Raw genomic sequence first — 24,335 nt, forward strand, 5'->3', positions numbered from 1 at the left:
GGTTGGTTACTGAGCTTGGTTCCAGGCCATGTTTTGTCTCCAGATCATGGAATGACCTTGACTTTATGCCATTCCCACTAGGGACCTCATATGTGAGGCTTCATCCTCAGGAGATAAGGGTGCATTTCACAGTGCATCCCCTTTGTGGTAAGGGGCTGTTCAGAACACTGGCCTCTGGGAGCATGGGGGACTTCCCTCCTTTCCTGGCTTGGAAGAAGGAAGGGAAAGGCAGGCAGCCCATGTACTATTTACTGGGTGATTCACTGATCCAACCAAAGAACCTGAACTCCCTGCAGTGATGAGCCCAGGACACAGTTTCAGGTAAACCAATAGTCACATGCCCCTTGACTAAGAGACCCTCTCCAGGAGGCTGTGAAAGCCACACCCAGGCTCTCTGGGGCCCAAAAAGTCACACCAACAATGAAAACGTTAAAAAGCTCAGAGTCATTGAGAGTGCAAAGGTTCCCTGTGTGCACACACCTGCCCTAATGTACTGTGGTAAACTGCAATATTTCTAGAATCTCCCACCTGGCCTTAGTGCATCTCCACATCAGTAGGTGTTTCCAAGGGGTGGAGAGAAGTAGTCCATCTCTATATCAATAGGTGATTACAAGGGTCGGAGGAGCAAGGGTATATCTGGATGAGAGAGGTTTAGCGGGGTCCCTTTTTGCAAATGGGTGGTGAGAGACACAGGTGAGCAGAAGTGGATGACTGCTTATAAGCAATAAACGGGTTTCTCCCACTTATTGTCTCTCTTTGACTGATTTCAGTTTCAAAGGTAATTTGCCCTGGGCTGGGAGAAAGATTCCCTCTTGGAGTTACATGTACACATACCTGTGCTATGTACACACTCAGAGCTCCCTGGGCTCTATACATCCCATTGCACATTGCACACCAGGCTCATTCCTTTGGGTAGCCCCCATTTTAAATGAGTCCTAAAGCTGCTTGTTTTCTTTGCTGTGAAAGGAGATTCTCCACATCCCTCTTTTCTTTGTTTTTGATTCCTCCTTGTTTTGTAGAGGGAGAAGAGTCAGGGGACAATTATGAATTCATTCCAGAAGACTAACGACAAGAGGCTGCCAGGACCCCATAAAAGCATTCAATTATAGATTCTAATCAGCTAGAAGGAATGTTAGAGCATTACAGATTTCACCCCATTTGTTTCAATGGTGAGGACCCTGATACTGGAGAGGGGAAGAGATTTGCCCATTGCTACAGGCTGGGCAGTGGCGGAGCCTGAGTTTGGTGATATGGGTGGGCTAGGCATGGGGGTGGGGGTGGGGGTGGGGGTTGGGTGCAGGTTCAGGCTGGTTAAAGGGTTTAGTGAGCTCAGGGACCCTACTGATCTTTACTGCATGTGAGTGATAAGAGATTGGTCAACAGATAACCACTGAGTCTCTGGTTTGAACAAGGCCAGACTAAGGAGATAACATATTTTTAAATCTTCAAATAACCCTGCCTCGCAAAGTGATTACAAACTAACAGCAGAAATAAATGAACAAGTAAAATATTTGTAATAATTTTTAAGAACAGTACAGGAGGTTCTCTAGATAGAGCATGCTTATCAATTGAAAGTCATGACCCGCTGAATGCTAGGACATCAGGAAGTGATACTTGGATTTGCAAGATATCTGGGGGTGGGGGACTGGTAGGTTTCTAGGCCTAACGACAGAGATGGGAGCCTGAGATACTGAGTAATTTTAGCTGCCTTCAGGATCCATCAGTCAGGGGATGGCGCTGGTGCGGGCAGGGCTCTGGACAGACGGCCAGCATGGGAGGGGTGGATTCTGACTGGACAGTCTTTCCCAGCAACAGCTTCTGCCCTTCTTGGCTGGGTAAGAGGCAGCAGGGCAGCCCCCTGCCCTTCACTGGCCAACTTGGAGCAGAGTTAGGTGCCTGGTGGCAGAAATGTCTGAGCATCTGTGTCTGGGGAAAAGGCGCCAGCCAACCAGGAAGAGGCAGAATGTGCCCAGGTGTGCACATATATGTAAATATAGGGCATGTGTCATAGCCACACACAGAAAAGGGAGAAGATGTTATAATTATGAGTGAAAGTAGCACAGAAATCAGGAGAACCCCTTTGCCTCCCAATTCCTCTACTCCAGTGTCCACTTCCCTGAGAGGACTGCAAGATGCATTCCTCCTCCTGCAGTTCCCACAGCTACTTGCCAAGCAGCGCACAGCTCTCTCCGTGCCTGGCTCAGTCACAGCTGACCTGGGTTCCGCCCAGCTGTTAGCCCTCCTCGCCACCAAGACAAGGGGACAGGAAGAAGGTAGTCTTCCTCTAGGTCTTAATATTTAATAAGTATATGATTCCATGAAAGGAGGAGGGAGTACAATCTCAACAAAGAGAGTTATTTTAAATTGTTGGATGGACATAACTTGGTGGACAGCAGAGAAAGAGAAAATTCTCTTAAATACATGTTTTGAATGAGTTTCCCTTTTGATTCTTATTACCAGTGGATGACAAAGGACTAGATAGTCCACAGCCTTTACTGAGATGAGGAAACAGTTTCCTTATCCCAAATCTTTCCTAAGCTTTTTCATTTTATGCTTTTTCAAAATTTATGGAATTTCTTTTTTACAATATATATGCATAGTAGAAAATTGGAAACTATAGGACTCTATAAACTAATCCATAACCTGACACCCACCAACTTTAAGAACTTCCGCGGGCCTAGACCTGCCTGCCACAGGATGCCTCCACACACTAATACACACATGCAATACACATTAATATGAGTTGAGTTGAAATTGTCTAGTTGACCTAAACTCATATTTGGGAAGCCTTTGATTGAATGTTTATTTCAATCTTGCCTTTAACAATTTTTTGAAGATGATATATTTTATTTTCCATATCTCAAATATTTTTCAGAGTCCTTAAAAAGTCTATAGCCCCTAGGACTGAGTCTGTTGTGACTAATGAATTAAAGGGCCAGCCTAGTGAAAAATAATGTTAATATTTAAGAGTATATCCTGTTAGTCTCTCTCATGAATGTACTTATCATGGTTAGCATATATGGCCCATATTGTTTTGAACAGTGTTTTTTTCTACTCTGCATTCATCCAACATTTCCCAAACAGGGCCTGGGACAGAGGTCTATTGTGCCTTCAGGACCCACCCCCACCCCCACTGCAGCTTCTTAGTGAAGGTTCTGGAACCACACACCTCTGAAGTAGAAAGGCTTAGAAACAGCTCATTTCCCTCAGCCCTGTGTTTGCAAGAGAAACCCTGGCATAGAGGAGAAGTCACTTGCCCCAGGTCAGTGAGTAGTTAGTGCCAGGTCCAGACTCAGAATTGAAGCCCCTTCCGGCCTTGGGTGCCCTCTGCCCATTTTTCAAGGCTAGCTCTGCCCTCCATGGGCACCTTCCTCTCATGCTCAGCACTGCCACACCTTCCCACAGCTGCCATTGCTCTCGACCCAATTTCCCCATCCTAACTCACTTGGCTGTTTCCCCTTCATTACCTATCTGTTCTTGTCACAATGTTGCATGAGCAATTAATTTTCAAATTGTTAGTAAATTTTAATTTTTTCTCTAAAAGTATCAAATGCACATGGGAGAAAATTTGGGGAAAAAAAGACGCAGCTCACAACCATATTATCCAGAAATGAGCATTGTTAAAATGCTGTTGTACAACAAATAAATAGAATCCATCATTGAGCAGCTGTTTTTTTTTAAAAAATATATGAAATATCTCAGATATACAAAAATGATTATTCCTTAATCCAGTAAGTGTTTTTTGAGTACCTACTATATTGTCAGTAATTGCTCTATTTAGGTTTGTAGTAATTGACAAAATTGTCCAAGTCCATGTCCTCTAGGAGTTACCTTCTAGCGGTGGAAGGCAGGGGATTAGCAAATAAATATGATAGGTTTGGTGATGTTGAGTAGTATGAGGAAAAAATGAAGCAGAGTAACGGAGATGGAGAAGATAGAGGTGTTGTTTTATATAGGATGTTTAGAAAGTCCTCCCTGAGAAATGACATTTGATCAGGGTCCAGAAAGGAAGTGAGAGTGAACCATTTATTCATGCCTCCATTCATTCAACAAATATTGAACATGTTTCAGACACTGAGGATACAGCAGAGAATAAAAGGGACATTCCACTCTGGGCCACAGGTCTTCCCCTTCATTCCAGACACCTGGTCTGTTCTACCAATGGCTTAAAGATAGAATTGTTCTGGAAGGAAGGGGTAGAGCTACTCTTCACATTTTAATAAAGATTTAAAAGGTCTAAAATTAACCACTGTATACCTTCCTCCCAAATAATAAGACTTGTTCAAAATTCTCTTCTCACCAATCCCATCTTAAATGTTTACCAGTTCTAGTTCATCTTGTTATTTTTACTTTGTCTAAGTAATATTGTTATTAAAAATAGTTTTGAGTAGTCATAATTTGTTTGGATTTATCCATGTTTTCTAAATGTTGACTCACTTCTTCTGCATCTCACTATTTCATTCCAGGGTCAGTTTTCTTCTTAGGAATATGCTTCAAATGTTTCCTTAGTAAGGATCTATAGTGGTTAACTCTGTTTTTGTTTGTCATTTGAAGATGTCCTTAATCTACTGTCCTTTTTAAAGAATAGTGGCTTTATTCAGATATGATTCATGTACCCAAATTCACCCTTTAAAAGTGCACAGTTCAGTGGTTTAGAGTATATTTACAGAGTTGTGCAACCATCATCACTGTCTAATTTTAGAACATTTTCATCATCCCAAAAATAAAGCCTGTACCCATTAGCTGCCACTCTCCCTTCCCCTCTCCCCCAGCCCCTGGTAACTACTAACCTACTTTCTGTCTCTATGGACTTGCCTATTCTGGACATATCATGTAAATGGAATCATACAGTATGTGCCCTTTTGTGTCTGGCTTCTTTGACTTACCATAATGTGTTCAAGTTTCATCCACAGGGTAGCATGTATTAGTACTTCATGTTTTTATCACTAAATAATCATCTATTATACCATATTTTGTTTACCCATTTATCAGTTCATGTGCATTTGGGTTGTTTCCACTTTTTTACCTATTATGAATAATGCTGCTATGAACATTTGTTTACAAGTTTTTGTGTGAACATGTGTCTTCAATTCTCTTGGATATATACTTGGGAGTGGAATTTCTGGTCATATGGTAACTCTGTTTAACTTTTTGAGGAACTATCAAACTGTTTTCCACAGCAGCTGCTCCATTTTACAGTCCCAACAGTAGTGTATAAAAATTCCATTTTCTCCACATCCTCCCCAACACCTGTTATTTTATTTTCTTAAAAAAAAAAATATATATATATATGTATATATGTGTTTATATATAGCCACCCTAGAGGGTAGGAGGGCATATCCTTTTTATATACATCCTATCTTGTGAGTTTCACACATACTGCAGCAAACGACAGACACACTATACACTTGCTTTTTCTACTTAACATACTGTGAAGGTCATGTTAGTATGCACAGAACTGCTTATTCTTTTTGCTGGCTTTATGGTAATCCAGTGTATGAACGTGCAATCCAGGTACTGTTCATCTACTTAACTAGTCCCTTACTGGTAGGCTGCTCAGTTTTTTCCAATCTTCTGCTATTACAAACAGTGCTGCAATGACTGTCTCTACATACTCTGTTCTCCACTTCCAGGAGTCTGTTAGTAATGATCATTCCTAGAAGTGGACTTCTAGGTTAAAGAGTATGTGCATTCTTTTATTTTTATAGATATTGCCAAATTGATTTCTATAGAGAATGTACTAATTTGTACTCACCAGCAATAGAAGAACATGTTCGTTAAATGGACCCAGGATCACAAGATTAAATTTGGGAAGTATTGTATTAGTATGACTCCTGTGTGCACCGACTACAGAATCACTTCTCCTGAGGGACTTGGGGATAAAGCCGAGGTTCATAAGGAGCTCTCTCTTTGGTGAGCAGTTCCCAAGGAGGAGGTAACCTGACAAGGGTGTATCTTGGGGCCCTACCCACTCTTCCTTGGTGGAACAATGGGGACTCCCTGAAGATGCTGGGTAAAATAATCATTTTTTCATTTATTTCTTCAATCAACAAAATTTATTGAAAGCCTCTTCTGTGGTGCTAGATGCTGGGATGGGATGAAAACAAAATCAAACCAGAGATCCCTTTCTTTGATGTTTTTAGGCTTTTGATATTGATACAACTAAGTACGTAAGAAATAGTGAGGGAAATTCTATATCATGCTACTGGAGCCTGTAGTAAGGGTCTGAGGGTCAGCACAGGATTTCCAAGGGAAACATGTTTGAATTGAGATGTGAAAGATGAGTAAAAAAATAGCTGAAGAGAAGTCTTTGTTTCCTTTGGTTAACAAATAAAGAAGGGAAATTATGATACTTACCTCACAGGTAGTTATGAGAATTATGTTAAATAATATATGTAATGCATTTAACAAAATGCTTGGCACACGTCAGTCACTTGGTGAATGCTTATCTTGTTTCCACTCTTGCATTTACTCATGGTGAAGGTTAGAGTCCCAGGTCCCCAGGCAAAGCACTGCCACTCTAGTTTGTTCTCACTTCATACTTCTCTACCACCTTGCTCTCTCTTCTCGCCTTTCTGTGCTTCCAAGCACTGGAGGACATTTATTTTAGTCTACCCTAGGAGTAAATTAGATAACTACAATTTACTTTGCCCTTCATCTATACTATTTTACATCCATTATTTAATTTAATCTTCATAACAATCTTAGTAGGGAAGACCTATTATTACTCCCATTTTATAAATGAAGAGACTGAGGCAAGAAGAGCCCAAGGACAAGAGCTAGCAAGTAATGGAGCAGGATTCAAACTCAAGTCTGACTAATTTCTAACCATTACCCCTACAGTGCCTTCCTTGGGTTTTTAGTTATCTTTTTTAGCTCTTGTTCACCCAACCAGGTGACAAGCTTATTTAGAATACTGACCTGCCTAAACATTTTAGTAAAACAAGAGCTATTACTTATCGAGGCATCTACTACATGACACATGCTTTTACATGCACTATTTATGACCCTCACAACAACTGTTTTATGTAGTATTTTTCCCATTTTACAGATTAGGAAACAAGACCTCAAAGGAATTAATTAACTTGGCCAAGGTGGTAGAAACAAGACAAGAACCCTAATATAGGTAAGCCTCGTACCTGCCCAGAGATAATAGTCAATATGTGTAGTTGATAGATGGGAAAGCATAGGGCTATATTCACCCAAACCCTGGTTATCTTCATCTGGCATGACATTTTAGATGATGGCAGTGAATATGGGGGAGAGGGAATTATTGGAAAGGGGCCTATCTTTTCCTTCTGGCTGTGTGAAAACAAAATTTAGAGTTCACAATAAGCAGAGGCCTAGAGGTTATTGTGGCATCCCTGTGTTCACTTACCAAACAAGCTGCTGTGAACAACTCCCTCTTTGGGAGTTTTGTAGTCCATGATGCAGATAATGTTCACACTTATGGAATATTTTCTAAAGACCATTCTCAGTGAACTTATATGGGTGAACTTACTTAATTTCCAGGTAAGGACTGTTATTATCCCATATAACAACTGTGGAAACCAAAGTACAAAAAGGTTAAAGGATTTGCCCAAGGCCTCCAACTAGTAAGTGGTAGCATTTGGACATCTGGAGTGTGGTTTCAGAGCTGGAGCCTCTCCTTCCTGTTAACAATGTGAAAGTGTCGCTGAATCGAGCATAAAAACAGATGAAACTTTAGTATAGCGAATACCCAAAAATTCCTGCGGTTTGCGTAGGCAAGTTAAGTTTCAAAGCTCCTGCCTGCCTGCACGTCTCCATCCCACACTTACTCTCTTCCCAGCATTCCCGAAAACAAAAGATTCAGAGCCACAAAGTAGGGGAAAGGTCATTTTGGGGTTAGGCTCCTCCCTTCCCTCCGGCTCAGTCCGTGTCCCACAGAGCGCGCAGAGCCGGTGAGCTCCGGGATTCTCGCGCGTCCGGCGCGGGCAATTGCCCTGGGCGCGCGGAACCTCCAGTCCTGGGCTCAGGAATCTGCCCAGTCACCTGCGCCGGAGCTCCGCCCACTCCCCTTCTTAGCAGGGGTGCAGTAAAACCAGCAGCTTTCCTTTCTGCCACCGTGGATGTTCCTTCAAGCGGCCTCCCCAATCCCAGTGTCTCCTCAGGACTCATTTTCTGAGATCTGCCCCTGGGTGTTCTCACGACAGGATGTCTACCTTTGGTTTAGGGGTGGCGGGGGGGGGGCCGGGCCGCGCTTAGTAATGCTTCTTAGCGCTCAAATCTGGGGATAAGGGTGGACCGTGACCTCCTAGCCTTTGGTTCAATTTAAAAGTATCCTCAAAAATCATCTAGTGGCCACATTTTAGATAAGATAACTGAGCCCCAGCGAGTATAAAGTGACTTGTTCAAATACAGTCAGGCGCAGACACCACGGCCAGGTGAATTATTCCACATTTTTCTTACACACTACAAACGTTCCTAGAAAGCACGATTTAACGTGCTGTAAAGGGGCCTCGCCCTTCGAGATAGCGATGGCAAATTAAACCTCAGAACTTGGAATGGAGGGTGGGCGATGGCGGCTGGAATCCTTGTACTTCTCGCGTTCTCTTCAGTCCCTGGAATGGAGAAAACTGTGGTAGGGGGTTGGGATCTGATGCACTCTGACAACCTGCGCTTTGTTTTAATCTTGTCAGGAAACCATCCTCCGCTCTCGGCCTTCATCCGCTGCGAGGCTCCTTGGATTAGGATCCCTCAGGTGTGTTTTCCACCCATTTAGTATGGGGGGAAATGTGCTGGTTCCCTCAAAAGTTTCCTACAGCAGGAAAAAGCAGTGTGTGTTGACACACAGGCCTAGTCCCACCGCCGACCGCAATGACTTACAGCCACACGGTGTGATTTTTGAAACGGCTCAGACCGCCGGCAGAGCGCACGGTCCCCTCCTCGGACCGCCCCCGCTTGGGGGCGGGGCCGCGACGTGCAGGAGGGCGAGTGCGTGCGGACCCTTGTACGCGTGCGCGAGCCCTGGGGCGGGGCCTGGGCTAAAAGCCTGTGGCGTGGCAGCCGTCGGTCTGTACTGCAGGCATTGCTTCGGTTCTGCGACTGCTGTCCCGGCTGCGATTTGGCGCTTCTAATTGGCAGACTTTCCTCCCGACTGCTGCGCTTCTGGCTGTTGGCGAGCGGGCCATTCCCGGCCTTTCTTCCTAGAGGTGAGCGGCCTTGTGGGTTTCCCTGGCTCCCAGCCCCCATCTCTCAGGCTGCGTGCCCGGCGGGCCACTTGGCATTCCCTGGTCGGAGCTGCGCCGCCTGAACCCGCCCTGCTCGCCCCGCCTCCACCCGGGTCCCGAGCCAGCCGCCCCAGTTCTGTTTTCTAAAGGGGTGGACCTAACTAGTGTCCACGTAACCCACCCCATGCTAAACAGGGCTGGATTAGGTGTGCCTGCCATGCGCTCTTAAAGCACCATTAGCATCTCCTTCCTATCACAGCACTTGGAGTGTGGCATGTGTGTTTTCTTGCCTGTCGCCCCTAAATTGTGAGCCCATGAGGTCAGGGTTCATGTCTGCAGGTCCTCAGATGTGGCTCCAGTACCTTCCCGGGTGCCTAACACGTTGTAGTTATTTAGGTGTATTAAGTAAGTGAACTTAATGCGACTCTCTTGGAATTATTATTATTTTTATTTTGGTATCATTAATCTACAATTACATGAGCAACTCTTGGAATTATTTTGACTCCTAAAAAGTTTGTGATTAACTCGAACATGACTGATATGTGAGCGTGGCTTTAGGCAGGTTGCTTTCTCAAGGGCATGTTCTCATATTCCCATCCCGATCCCCAAAGGACTTGGTCTTCGCACCTGGCAGGAGAAGTAAATGCTTTTACTTTAAAGAAAAGTATAAGTTTTAAGAAGTGCTCTTAAATTAGTCCAAGAAGCAAGACTGGCTCTGCAGCCACGGAGTTTACAGTGTAAATGAACTTGAGGATTCTGTGGAAGAATAGCCTTTGGTCCCTGCCTCTCTGGTGGCCCTAGCTCCATGGGAAGGTTGAAGGGCCAGGGCTAGAGGCTGTAGACTTCCAAAGGCTGTAGATTAACCTCAACTCTCTTTCCTCAGGATCCAGAGGCCCTCCAGAAGGCAGTTCTGCTGCTCTACAAAGGAGTGGGATCCTTTCAGCCATGAACCATATGTTGAACCTCTATCTTTTAGGGGTAGTGGTGACCCTGCTTTCCATCTTCGTTAGACTGATGGAGTCCTTGGAGGGCTTACTGGAGAACCCATCACCGGGGAGCGTCTGGACCACCAGAGGTCAACTAGCCAGCACAGAACCCCCAAGGGCTTTCCAGACCATCCGTCCAGAGGGGTGTGATAAGACCTCCCTCCACCGGCTGTGACCCTTGGCATACTGGCCTAAACACATCCGGCCAGGCGTCCAGTTTGTGGGCAGGCAGACTCAGCATCAGTGTTCTCAGAACTAACTTTTACGAGGGCCTTGAAGGGCCTCTGGATGTTCCTCACCCTGGAAAAAGAGCCTGTTGAGTCCAGGTGTGAGTGGGTTGCGTGTAGCTGTGGGATGCAGCACTGTCACTCTGCTCCCCAGGGCTCAGCTGTTTGCATAGTGTTTTCAGCCCTACTTACTAGTGTCTGCTGAGCCGCTTCGGACTTGGATGTCATAATGTTCAGCCTCTTGCGTGAAAGCTCATCTGTGTGTGGGTAGCAGTTGAAGACGTGTGTGGGTTGGCTGTAGGGAGGGGAATGATGGAGTGTACAGTGTCCAGTTCTCATTGTTCTACACTTAACGATTCATCCTCCAACATAGTGTGTATGTGCGTGTTTATTGGTCTGACGGGGACCACGGATGACAAAGCTTGCTTAGGACATGGGCATTATGGCCACCATGTGGCTTAAACGAATTTTTCTAATAAAGTTGAATATTTCGGCTATCTGTCATGTTGACTTCAAGTACTGGTAGGGAAGCATCTTAATTTCTAGGTCTGAGGGCTTTTTTTAACATGCCAAAAAGGAAAAGAGAAATACACCTGAATTTGGAGTCAGGGGCACTTGGATCTGCCCTGTTTCAGCCAGTCATCTGAGCCTAGGCCAAAATATTATAGTCCTCTGACTCTATCCATCTCTAGAGGAAAAATTATTTATTTCTTCCAGCCACCTGGTGGGTGGGTGTTCGGGATGAGGACTATCTGTTCAGTAGGCTCTGGCTTTTTTCTTTTCTGCTCAATTTTGGTCATACTCTGGTTCAGCTGGTAGAATGTCCATACTTCACAACTGGTTCTGCTCTCTCCCAGATCTAAGCAGCTTGGCCTCTGCACACGAATGGAGGGGTTTCTATTTTTTGCTTGTATCGTCACTCCACCGCCCACCCCATGTTCAGGCGTATTCACTCCTCTCCCTATGGCAATATGTTTATTTGCATTTGATGTGTGTGTGTCATTTTACAGATTGAGTTTAGTTTACTTGTACCAAAGGGTAAGAAAGTATGGTGGTCTCTGCTAAACCAGTTTTGCTACATGAGTGTTCTTAAACTTCAGTGCCCCTACCTTAAAAGCCTGTGGTGTGGGCATCACGTGTTTATTGTTGTGAGGTAGTCATTAGTGCTGTTTACCCAGTACTTCCAGCTTCCTGCCTTCTGGCTCATGGTGAGACTGTACCCTCTGTCCCTTTGTGGTTGGCTGGGCTTATGTGACTATAATGTGACAGGTCTTTCAGTGGCTTAGGACCCTCAAAAAATAGTTGGCATTTTAGCTCTGATTTCAGGCAGTTTCACGTACCAGTAGCTGCCCTTTTCTAGACAATATTTCTTAAATTTGATGCACTTCTCACTCTCATGCCTCTCTGACTCACTTGGGGCATTTGAACTTCAAGGCAGAGTACTATACCTTAAGTTCTCCCCAGCCAGTTTGTTTACCTGAAACGGTTTATTAGGTGCCACAATTTCTGTGAGATGTTTGCTCTAAGACAATTTCATCTACTCAGGGGTTTCAACAGCAGATGTGATGGCCATACCGTTGTTTTGGTCTTTCCTATGTCCCTGTTTGCCTGGCAGAGGGATTTTCTGGGATAGAATTTTGGTGCTAAAACTGGGAGTTCTGGGTGAACCAAGATAGTTAGTCACCCTATCTACAAAGCTAAGTTTGAATTGGCATTTGTCCTTCTAAACTGTTCTCAATTTTACCTATTACCAGACTGGGATTAGAAGCACTTGCTTCTGTGAACCCTGCAAGCCTACTGATTTCTGTTGTCTCTAGATCCCTATTCCTGCTTGCAAGCTGGCCAGTTTTCATTTAAGCTCATCATGTGAGTCTTCATCAATGGCAACCAACAGTATCCAATTCATGCTGCTAAAATTCTGTACTCTGACTCTCCTAATAGATTAGATTAGATAAAGTATGTCTTTTACTTCTACTGCAGGTAACAGTTTTAGCAAATACTTTTCAACTGTTATCACATGGGCTGTCATCCTTTCAGCCTCTGATGAGATCCTTTGCTGCCCTCCAAATAAGTTAATGTCACACACACTGGACGTTTTTGGGTTTTTCAGGGTTTGTTTTGGGGTTTATTTTTTTTGTTTTGTTTTTAAAATAAGCAATACCCTCCTGTAGATTGCAATTTCCATATCAGTCAAGGACACAGATTAGGTTATATGCTACCACAACAACCCGAAGCTCTCAATAGCCTAAAACAAAATAATTGCCTAAGGATGTGCTCCCAGGGAGCCCACTTGGGGCCTAATCAAGGAATATTCCTTTCTCCTCAGTAAGATTCCTTTATCACATCTCAGTGGAATGTCATAATCACTAAGCTACTGTGTTCCCCTTTCTTCTCCATACCCCTTATTGCATTCATCCTGTCCCTATTCCGCCATTATATATTGGATGTGTGGGGGCACATGGCTTGTCTTTTTAGTTTACAGATTCTCCATCTCAAACCACATCTGCAACTGGGATAGAAACTATTATGTCACTCAGATTCTTGAATTTGAACTTGATATTGTGACTGAGTGGAATTCTTGGGTTGTAAATGATTCTTGGAGCATTTGAATTTTTAAAAATGAATGGGTAGCCAAGTTAGAAAAGAGTATTCCAGTAGAGGGCACACTGTGAGCAAGGACACAGAGAGAAGTTTAACTACAACATATTTAGAAAACTTCAAGCACAAATTTAAAATCCTTATTAGTTTGTGGTCTTAACTCTAGTGCCATCTAGTGGAATCTAAGAAAGAAGGAAATACCTTAAATCAGTGCTGTGTAATGCTTTCTGGATTTGAAGGGCTGTGCCGCTAAAGCTTAACACAGATATCAATATTAAGAGCTGGAGGATATGATCTTGTCTAGTACTGTCCAATAAAAATATAATGCAAACTACATTTTTCTAGTGGTCACATTGTGGATAAAATGAAGGTTCCTGTGGCCAGGATTCTCACCTGGCGCTCATTGGCTAGCTCACTACACATGTGTGGGCAATGTGTCATTATTGACTCTATATAAAGAGCTCTGCCCAGTGCTCTGCGTGACGTGGCGATATGGTTTCAAGGCTGCAGGAGAGCAGAGGCTGGAGTGGTGGCAGCACCGAGGACAGAGGCCCTGAGGATGGCTGTGCGGGCAGAGAGGCCCAGAAGCAGAGACCAGTTTGCATGGAGACTCGCTCTGAGTGGACGGGATTTTAGTGATTAACCTGCCACTGCGGAAATAAAGTTGGGTATAACCTTTTCACCCCAAGAACATTCTACTGTCATTTCTTTGGTCACATTGAATCCATAGTGAACTTGCCCAGGGCTGAAACCCATTGACAAGACACATGAAAAAGTAAAAAAGAAACAGGAAAAGGTATTTTAAACAAATTTTGTTTAACCCAATATACTAAAAATAGTATTTCAATATGTAATCAACATAAAAGTTACTAATGAGATAGCTATATTACATTCTGTGTTTTGTAAAAAGTATATATACTGGTGAGGATTTTACACTCATAACGCATGTCTATTTGTAGTAGCCACATTTCAACAGCTCAGTATAGCTCGTGGCTACTTTACTGGATGGCATAGATCTTTTCATTTTACTGCAGAGGAGACAGAAGGAAACTAGGTGACTTAGACAATGTCATTGAATTAGTTGGTAGTCAGTTTCCAGTATGCAACGTTTTCTTCTACATCATGATTTCTTTTTTTTTTCAACATCTCTTCAAAATGCAATATAACAAAATATGCCAATGAGATTTTCCATCCCCAAGGTATATTTCTTATGTGGGCACATGATTTTTTTTTCCTAAGAAAACCTACTGTAACAAAATCAAAATTACAAAATGAGTATAACTTACAATGTTTACATGCCACTTTACCTATAGATCTTCAATAATGCCTACAAGCTGTATTTGCTTTACATGGCAAACATGCCAATTTAATAACTCACAGTTTATGACTTGAACATTAACTGTTTTGATTGTTATGTTTCCTTCTTAGACCTTGTGCATACCCATTAGGCATTTCTATATTGTAATTGTATGAGTGCAGTTTGGGTTCTTTTTTTCCCTGTTGCTTAATATTGTGTAAGGCAGAATTAAAAATGATAAAAACAGGTCATTTTATGTAATCTGAGGAATTCTATATTGGAGACAATTATATTCAAAAGGCTTATTAAAAGTATAATAATGTGCTAAATTTATGTAAGAAGGGACAGGAAAAGTTAAATGCACAGTATTAGGACACTATGACAGTATTTCTGCCATGTAGATACTATAGATGCAAATAACCTCAAGGGTTATAGAGAGTTGTGAAATATAGTTAAATAATTATGAAGTGATGAGTTTGGGCTTTTTATTACCTTTTGCTTTTTACATAATGTATTTAATCATAAGTTTATATAATTAAATGTTTAATAATGACTGTTTCACAACTGGCTCATAAAATTCCTGGAAATTTAACAATGGGCTCTCATCTGTTTTGTGTTGGCTCCTTATCTGCCCAGTGTTTCTAAATAAATAAGCCTCTTTGTTAACAGCCTGGTGTTTAAAAAACAAGAATTCTCATTTTATCCCAGGAGTTGGGGTAGGGAAGTGTGGATGAACTGCTGTCCCATGTCCTAAGCAGCTCTGGCCAGGTGAGGGCCTGACTTCAAGGGAATAATTCACTTACAGAGATTTTCATTGTGAGAGATTTTATTGAAGGCTGTGGGTTTCTCGAGAGCCTTTTTTGCTGTTCCGGCCAGCTCACTGCTGTCTTGGCATAACCTCGGGAGAGTCATTTTCCTCTTGTATGCAGAGAGACTTAGTGAAAAATGGAATAGGCTACATTACTGGGGTGACAAAACCCTGCCCACTCCCAATCCTTTCCTGCCTCTTCTTTTTTTCCTTTCCTGTTTTTACCCATCAAATTCCTTGATGTCATTCCTGCCATTGTGAGCCCACAGGCCCTCTCTGGCCTGGTGATTGGGAGCCTGTAAGTCAGGAGGGAGGTGGAGCTGTGGATGTGAGGGGAGTGGCGGTTATACCAACACCGTGGAGTTGGGCTGGGCCTGCGTGGGGCTCCAGGGATGTTCCCCACTAGTCCACACTGGCTGGTTAGAGGGGTGATGTTTGCTGTCTAAATCTCTGCTCTGAAATCCAACCTTCTCTCTCTGCAGTGGTTTAGAAACAGCTTGCTTTGAGAGCCCAGGAACTGGATGGATGTCTGTGAAGGGTCTACCACTGTGATCCTCGGGGTGACCTCCTCAGTGCCGCTCCCCAATATCCTCCTGATGGCCAACGTCACCTGGCCCCGGGGCCAGCTTTCTGCCTGGAGCCCAGCTGGTCGTGCTCCTGTCATCGCCCCCAACAGGTGAAGAAAAGCTTACGGGAGGGAGGGGCCCAGGCAGGAAGGTGACTGCCCTGTCTGGCAACTGGATTTTACATTAGAAGAAAGGACAGTGTTCTTTAGCGTATAACTGTAGAATTCATTAACTTAACAAATATTTTTTGAGTGCCTGTACGACTAAACACCATGCTCGATGCTGTGGGTAGAGTGTCAGGCCCTGTCTCAGCCTGGTTTTTGAGGATCTTGGCTTCCTTTTGTTTAGTTTTATTTTGTCCATAAAGATTTTGGGGGTGTTCCCTAAAACAGGTGAGGGGTATGGAAGTCAAATGCGATTATGAGGTGTTGCAATTAAAAAAAAAGTCCTGGATATATAAGAGAGATCATCCTTTCCCACACATTTCTTCAGGGTATAGGGAGAAGGAGACCTGGAAATGGAGCCCCCCAGGTTCCAGCTAAGGACATCTTAAGGAGATCTATACTTGGGCAAATCACTTAGCTTTTCTTAGCCTTAGTTTCAAAGTCTGTGAAATGGAATTAATAATACTTATTTTCCCTTCATCAAAGGGTTGTTCTGAGGTCTAAATGAGGTGCTGTATAGCCACTTGTTAAGGCAGATTCTTCAATACATAAGGCCCTGGAAATCAGAGAGGAGTCGACCTCAGTACTTATTCCTGCTCCCATACTCCAGGCATGGGTGGGAGGCTCGTGAGACTGAGCCACGCTCCAGGCAGGCGCAGCATGGTTGATCAGAATCACGGGCTCCTCTGCTATGGGAGTTGCCTGATTATGTCCAGGATTCTCCCCCTCAAGTATGTGGAGCTACAAATCTGTGACCGGCTCCAATGCATCCTGAGGGTTAGAACAGTCACTGAAAAGATCTACTACCTGAGGCTCCATGAAAAACACCCAGAGGCTGTGTTTCAATACGGATCCGCTTGGTGAAAATTCTGCAGAAAGTTCTGTCCATCACTACCAAAGACCCGAGAATTCAGTTCACTCCCTGCCTGGTCCCCAAGATGCCCAGCAGCTCCACCGAAACAACAGTAAGTGGGGCTCTCCTGCCAAGGTCTGCGGAGAGTCGGGGGAATCAGAGACATACCGCCTGGGAGGATGGATGGATATTAAAGTCCAGTGTGGGGGGTAAGCAGACTTCATTTCCAAGGGTCAATGCTATGCTGAGGTCTACAAACAAAAAAAACAAGTTAATTTCATTTTCCTAAAAAGAGCTATAAAGTACTCAAGTTACTTAAAGATTGTTCTCTGTTTTTCTGCTGTTTTTTTCCCCCAGTATTATAAAGGAATAACGCTCATTGAGCAAAATCAGAAAATTACAGAAAAATCACATCCACCTCTCTCCAGCCCCAAGCAATCATTGGGAACATTTTGGCATATTTCATTCTAGACTTTCATTTAAAACTGGTTTTTGATTTATATATCTGAGGACATTAAATACATATACATTTCAGAATGTTGCTTTTTTTCCATTTGGATTATATCATAAGCATTTTTCCTTCTTTTATAAGCTCTTCGTACACATTGTTTTGATAATTTCATGCTATTCAGTTGTAAAAATTAAAATTTACTTCATCATTCCCCTAACATCAGACATTTAGAATTGTTCCCAGCTATTCATTATTATACATGATGCTAAAATAAGCATTTGCATGTTTTGTCCACATTTCTGATTGTTTTCTCAGAATAGATTTTTAGAAGTAGAATTCAAACTGTATGAACATTTATAAGGTTCTTGATCCATATTGCCAGATTATTTTCAGAGAGTCCATACCAAATTATACTCTGATAATGTGAGTATCTGTGTCATTATATCCTTATCATAACTGAGAAGTGTGATGTGATATGAGAGGTTATATGACAGGTTCAAAGTGGCAGCTCTTTGATTTTCAGTTTAAATACTGTTCGGTGTTTTGTTTTGTGTTTCGTTTTGCATTTGGTCATTTTTCCCTTGGCAGCTTTGTGTTTTTCTAAATTGATTTGTAAAGTTTGTGGATTTTCAAAATTGATTTGCAAAATAAAGCTTTTGATACAGCAAGAATTTTAACCCTTAATCATGAGTTTTTGCAACTCTTTCCCCCAAAGGATTTGCTTTTGTCTTTCAGTTTATTTAAGGCTTTTTTTTTTTTTCTTTTTGACACACAGAAGATTTTCCCAGAACCTGCTTAGGGTAGCAGCACAGGAAAGAAAAGCTTGATAAACTGAGTTGCCTAAAACCTTCAGGTTTCAGAACCTTCCTCCTCTCGCTCAAGCTGTCTGCTGTAGGTGTGCCATCACTGACTTCAAAGTCAGCCTTGCCAGCTCTGCCGCTCTGGCTCTTAATGTTCAGATCTTGTGCTCTGGGCAGAGTACCCACAGCAGCTACTACCTCTACTGGCCCCTTTTTGGTCAGATGATTCTGGGGCTTAGTGTCCAAGGGACAGGTTCCCAGGCCCAGGCTGGAAGACTCAAGTGAGTTCCTTCAAGGTTCTGGCTCCAAGAGGCCAAGCACCACCAGAGAGCAGCCCCAGTCATCTGACTATAAACCTCTCCGTCTAGCCCGAAAGCACCCTCCCGTCATCCACCCAGCCCAGAGAAAGCTTCATGCTGTTGGCAGCCGAGCAGACCAGTGGCAGTTTCTCGCATCTCCCAGGAAGATCCCAACTGACAGCAGACAGGTGGGTCCTCCGTGCAGGCACCTCCCGCATCCCTTCCCGCAGCGTGTGGATGGGGTCAGTGACACCCTCTGCCAATCTATCTCAGTTCCTTCTTTTTATTCTAGGCAGCTACTCATATGCCTTTTCCCCTCAGTTTTATTGTAAGCCTGTCCTTGAAAACAGGCTCTGGCTGATTGACCTGAATATTCCCTAGGCAAGCCCCAGTGTTTTCATTTGGCACATGCTCAGTAAAGGGAACGAGGGATGAGTAAGTTAATTCAAAGAAGGTAAACTAACAACACAGGCTCATGGAGTTAGATATTGACTGTCTCCAATCCCAGTTTACAAGGGTCCCGTGGGTAAAACAATCCTGAGTTCTCTTTGCCTCACTTATCTGTTCTGTAAAATAGACAGAATAGACAGTAACATCTCATCCCAAAGGAGAGATGGCTCCAAAACTTTACTAATTTACTAAGTAATTGTATTAGACTCTTTCTGAAACAAGTGGTAGAAACCAAAGCAAGATTGTGCAACCAGTAGGTTGAACAAGTACACCTTGTAGGGTATCATTGAAATGCAAATTTATTTTTAATCTTCCCTTAACCTCTTAACATTTTTCAGGAAAAGAAGTTTTCCTCATGTTCCTGGATAAAAGATGGTTCTCTGGGCAGGGTCCATGAGCAGCCTATGGGCTCCTTCTTAGAATATAAAAAGTCCTTTGGCCCCTTTAAATTGCAAAAGCAGCTTCAATCCTGAAATTAAAAGGGCTAGTGCCTGACAAGGATCAAAACTCTGAACTGATCACATCCTCTCCCTTCCCTCAGCCCGGCCCCAAGTTAGCGGGCCCTTCATAGGAGGGACTGGCTTGTCACTCCTCTTCTCCTTCTGTTTCCTAATTTTAAAGCTGACTTCTTCTCTTTAAGAGTTTTGTTGGGTTCTTTGAAGTCCTCTTCCTGACCCCACCCCACCCGAACTGCAGCTCCGCTGATGCTGTCCCCTCAGTTTCATCTGGCCACCCCCGCTCACCAGCTGTCAGAGTCCCTCACTCAATACGGGAGTCCCGTGGGTGCGGTTTGCTGGGGCCCAAGGCTAGCTCTCTCTCGGGTACAGTGCATCCCTGGTCCTCAGGAAACGTCTTCTCAGACTTTGACCAGCCACTGGACAGGAGGACCATGCTTCCTGGACACTGAAGCAACTCCTCTCCACTCTACTGTCAAAGAAATCCACTCTCCCATCTCTCCCACTCTCCGTGTTTCCTGGGCTGGAGTTGCACCCCTAGTACTGGGTCTCCCAGACCCCAGGGGCCACGGCTCACGGTCTCTGGGTCATCCTAGGAAGTGACCTCTCTGTCAGCTTGAGGGGGAAGAGGCAGCAGCTCTATACAAAGGACTCTCCTCACATCCTCGCTCTCAGTGCTTTTATACGCGGCTCTAGGGCAGGGCCCCTGGTGGGCAGGCTGGGTCAGCTCTCCCGGGTCATGCTGTGTCTTGATATGTACTTCTCAGTGTTTTTTTGTTTTTGTTTTTTTTAATTTCAACATAGTTTCCTTGAATTCCTGAAACTCTTCCTCCTTTTATCCTCCAATTTCTCTTAAGACATTATCTACTTGTTTGCTTCTCTATTTCTGGTTTAGGCTTCATTTTGAAAATAATTGTTATTTCTTTAAAAATGTCTAGCCCACCTCAGTTTTATTGCCACATTTATAAATCTCTTAAATTCTGCCTTACATCGTTCTTTCATATATTCTATTATTTTCTTAGTTGGTTTTAGATCATTTTAAAATGCTGTGTTGCAGTTTTCTTGTGCTTGCAGACACATCTTTTTATTGTGCTTTTGTTGTCTGTAAGGATTTATTAGGCTTCCTGTCCTTCTTTCTTAGATAATTTTGCATGGGTTTTGATTGTTATCCTTTTCTGGTGCTTAATTTCACGTGAACCAGTTTTCCCAAACCTTCGGGAATGGGGGGCTGGTGGAGGAAGCTTTCTGGTTTGGACTCCAGAGCTCCCTCTTGTGTTGTTTTTGTGAAGTGCTTATGGCCTTCTCCTTTTCAAGATTCCTAGCCGTTGTTCCTCTATCTCATCTTCCGTTGACCTTTCTCTTTGCTTTTACTGGTCCCATCCTATTCAATCTGGATTCCATTTCCAGTGGTTTCACCTTAGTATGAGGCTGTGTCCCACAAGGGAGAGTGTTCTGACGGTTTTGAGAGTTCGTGCTGCTGCAGCCCATTCAGACTTCCCCTTGCACTTGGACAGACCCCTTGCACTTATTTCCAGTTGCTTTCTTCCCAAATTGGTCTGCTGCACTTTCCACTAAGAAAGTCCTAGATTTATGCAAACATCTCAGTTAACAGGCTCAAGGCTTTATCTCCTGTGTCACATGGCCACAAAAACCCAAGGCCTGGATGACTAAGACCAGAGAGTCCCCCAGGCAGCCCCAGCTCACACTTTACGAGTCTTTCATTTTTGGCCCCTGGGATTTTACTTTTTGTGAATTTAACAATGTATTTACAATTACATTGGTTATATTTTATCCAGCATTTCTAGGTATTGTGTGACAACGAAGTTTTTAGATTATTCAACCTTTTTGCCAGTTAAATAACTAAAATGATTTTCTCTTAAAAAAGACCTCATAGAAGTCAAGTAGTGACTGTGGCATCTTACTATGCTGGTGGACAGTGACTGCAATGGGGTGTGGGGGAGACTTGATAATATGGGTGAATGTAATAACCACAATGTTTTTCAGGTGAAACCTTTGCCTCACTTATCAATGATACCTTAATAATGAAATAAAATAAAATAAAAAAACCTCATAGCACTTTTCTTCAAATACAGCATGAGTGATTTTTGGTTTTGGTGCTTTTTTATAGCTTTTTTTTTCCATTTAAAATAAGCATGTATTTCACTTAGAATCAAAATTTTTAAAAATTTTAGTCACACTATGTTTTTCTAGGCACACTAAGTGGTTGTGAGTTTTTAAAAGTTGTTACTGTTTTGGAGAGTTCTCTTAAGATTTTCTTTGCAGATGTGCTGAGGCCTGGCAAGTTCTAGTGAATATCAGGCACTTCCTGTGGGTTCAGATCTTACCTTTGAGTCATAACACATAAATACAAGACTTAAGGTTTGGAGGGGTATCCGTCCCACTTTTGGAGAGCAGACCTCCGCTCCAGCCTCCCTCCTGCTTGGCTTTCTCTGCTCATGTCACTCTTAGACACAGCAGACCACAGAAATGACCTAATGTCACTGCCTGTCATTTCCATATTCACATCTGTGTTCAAGGCACTCATGCTGGAAAAGACATAATTAACAAAGTTTTTCAATTGGATTTTTAACAATGCTTTCTTTCTCTTCTATTGCTCTCAATGACCCCAAAATTCCTGGGCTCCAATAGAAACCCCAACATTGCCGTTAAAACAGACAATTCCAACAGCTGTGACAAGACACTCTCACCAGTGTCATCTCTGGTCCATCTGAATATACCCATGAAAGCCGCCTTGAGCCACAGCATCTGGGAACAAGAGAATCCAGATGAGCACTCCTGGCAGGCTCCTATAGCAAGTTCTCTAGGCAAGAATATTTTGGGACCCTGACACCTAGCCAAAACACGGTGATCTTCCCTGGCTTCGTCTGATGCGCTTGCTACAACCTCCTATAATGCTGTTTTCCCACTTCAAGCCAAATGACCATGGGAGAGGTAAGATGATGTCTGTAACAAGGTGCTTCTGTACTTCCACCAATAAACCTCCAAGTGAGTCCCTAATTGTTGCAGGTTGTGCTCTAGGGAAGCTCCAGGCTGCGGAAGGGCTGATTAGGAGCAGGAACTCACTCCTTATGAAAGTAAGTGGGAAAAACAATCTGTATGCTCTGTTGAAACCCCAAAGCATCCAAGCTAAGCCTAAAAAGCCAGTGCAGAGGAGAGGGCCTGGAGGGAAATCCAACTTCCTCCCCCAAGGGGGTAGGGGAAAACAGAGGCAGGGCTGCTACAAGACTGGAGTGAAATAAATGCTGAGAATGATTCAGCCATCTGGGAGATACATTGGTGTTGCCTCACTGACCTCAAGCAGGAAACTGAGTCTTTACTGCCCCACTCCTTGTGTTAGTGTAAAGCTATGAAGGCTCACCTTGGGCCATGCAAACTTGGTTGCTAATGAAGGCATGGCTGCATGTAAAGAAGATGGTGACCATCCATCACTGGAAGACCTAAGTGATTTGACTCCTTCTACCCAGGACTAATGAAAGCAAACTGGAAGACACACACAATGTCTGTGTACATCAGGGACAGGGCAGGAGCTCTGGCCAGCCTTTGAACAAACGAGGATTATTTACTTGGAAAATACTGCGATACATTCAGTAAGCATTATCAGGCTCCTGCTAGGTGCCAGACACGACATATTAGAGAGGACAAGACCCGCCTTTAGGAAGTGTATGGGAGAGAATGTCACTCCTTATTTTGGAGACATAGGAAGGCCATTAAGTTGACATGGTGTTTGAGCCACCCAGTCGGCAAATCAAGGCTGAAGGACTTGCTTTCCCATAGGAAATGTAGTGATGGAGGGAGAAAGGATCTGACTGCCCTCAGTTGGGCTGAGGGTAAATCCCAGCTAGTTTGGGTCAGAAAAGACATCTGACCTGAGAGGATGCCTACTGTTTGTGGGTTCTTCCTGCCTCCAATAAAAATAAAAACCAAAACAAATTTCCTTTCAGCATGTTACAATCAGCTATTGTATTAATATTGAGCATTGCGGTGCTGGTGAGGGATATCTAGAGGCAGAACTTAGACTTCTGAGACTAGTGTTAAGGGTACAGATTTCCCAATTAATGCCTCTTGTCCTAGTATCATTGCTAACATGAGCCCAGTCCAGTCTCAAAAATGTCCCTGAGTGAATGGAAAATCACTCTGTTAATATGGTATGTTTAACACCATGCTAAGACTTTACAAAGAACCTTTAATTGGCACAGCTCATTGGGAAATAGATACTCTTAGGACAGTTTACAGATGATGAACCTGATCCACAGTGAAGTTCAAGAACTTGCTTAAGGTCATATAGTTAGTAAGCAGCAGAGCCAGGACCTGACTCAGTCTAACTCCAAAGTCCATACTCTTGATGACTGTCCAGTTTCTTCCCAATCCTTTTCCCTTCAATAATTCTGAAGTGCAGTTTTTCTGAAACAGAAATCTGACTATAGCTTCACCCTTGATAAAACCAAACTCTCTGATATGAAATGACCAAGCCTATTTCTCCAGCCTTTGCCATTGGCCACTGCTTCCCTTGAACCTTGTGCTCCCATCATGCCAAATTTCTTGTGGTTTCCTAAGTCCACCATGTGTTTAAGTGCTGCAAAGGTATTACACATCCTCCACTCCATGCAAATACCTTTCTGATAGTTTCTACCCATTGCTCTCATGATACTTGTCCTTACTGGTGGAGTTGTTTGCAAGTGTTTGCCTGTGTGTGCCTGCATGATAGCACCTCTCACACCACTGTAGTTGTTTACATACCTGTTTCCTTGGTGGGGAGATCAACTCTTTGAGAATAGATACCATTTTATATTGGAGTCCTTTGGGGACCTGTAAAAGAAGCTGACTCTAATTTAAAACAAAAGGAATTTATGGCAAGGATACGGGTTAGCTCACAGAAACACAGGGACAGCCGAAGAGCCAGTCTTGGAATGCACTGACACCAGAACAGCTCTGGAGATTCGGTGAAGGGGGGCTAATTGAACATCTCATCAAATGCTACAGCAGGCTGGTTGGTTTCCCCAAAGGACATGGAGGGTGTCACAAAAGAACAACCAGGGGAACCGATGTCTGGTGGCTGGTAACAGACATCTACCACATTCCAACTCTACTCTTTGTTGGGAAAGGCACTCTGCCACGGGCCTCATGCATCCGCAGCACATCCTTGCGAGGTAAGCCGGATTCCAAGGCTTT

The 24,335-nt window shown here is 43.5% G+C and overlaps 2 protein-coding genes across 2 annotated transcripts; both read left to right on the forward strand.

Annotated features, from left to right (window-relative positions):
* Positions 1-9,028: 9,028 nt before the first annotated feature.
* HILPDA (hypoxia inducible lipid droplet associated) lies at positions 9,029-10,899 on the forward strand. The gene is given in 3 exon segments (XM_036909097.2): positions 9,029-9,173; positions 10,075-10,287; positions 10,290-10,899. Coding segments are annotated over 2 exon segments (189 nt in total). The 5' UTR covers positions 9,029-9,173; positions 10,075-10,136; the 3' UTR covers positions 10,328-10,899.
* Positions 9,034-22,120, forward strand: GARIN1A (golgi associated RAB2 interactor 1A). Its single transcript, XM_036909008.2, is given in 6 exon segments — positions 9,034-9,173; positions 15,590-15,783; positions 16,554-16,684; positions 16,687-16,802; positions 18,310-18,428; positions 21,795-22,120. Coding segments are annotated over 5 exon segments (720 nt in total). The 5' UTR covers positions 9,034-9,173; positions 15,590-15,628; the 3' UTR covers positions 21,994-22,120.
* The last annotated feature ends 2,215 nt before the right edge of the window (positions 22,121-24,335 follow it).

Source organism: Manis pentadactyla, chromosome 7, assembly GCF_030020395.1.
Source record: "Manis pentadactyla isolate mManPen7 chromosome 7, mManPen7.hap1, whole genome shotgun sequence".
Lineage (NCBI taxonomy): Eukaryota > Metazoa > Chordata > Mammalia > Pholidota > Manidae > Manis > Manis pentadactyla.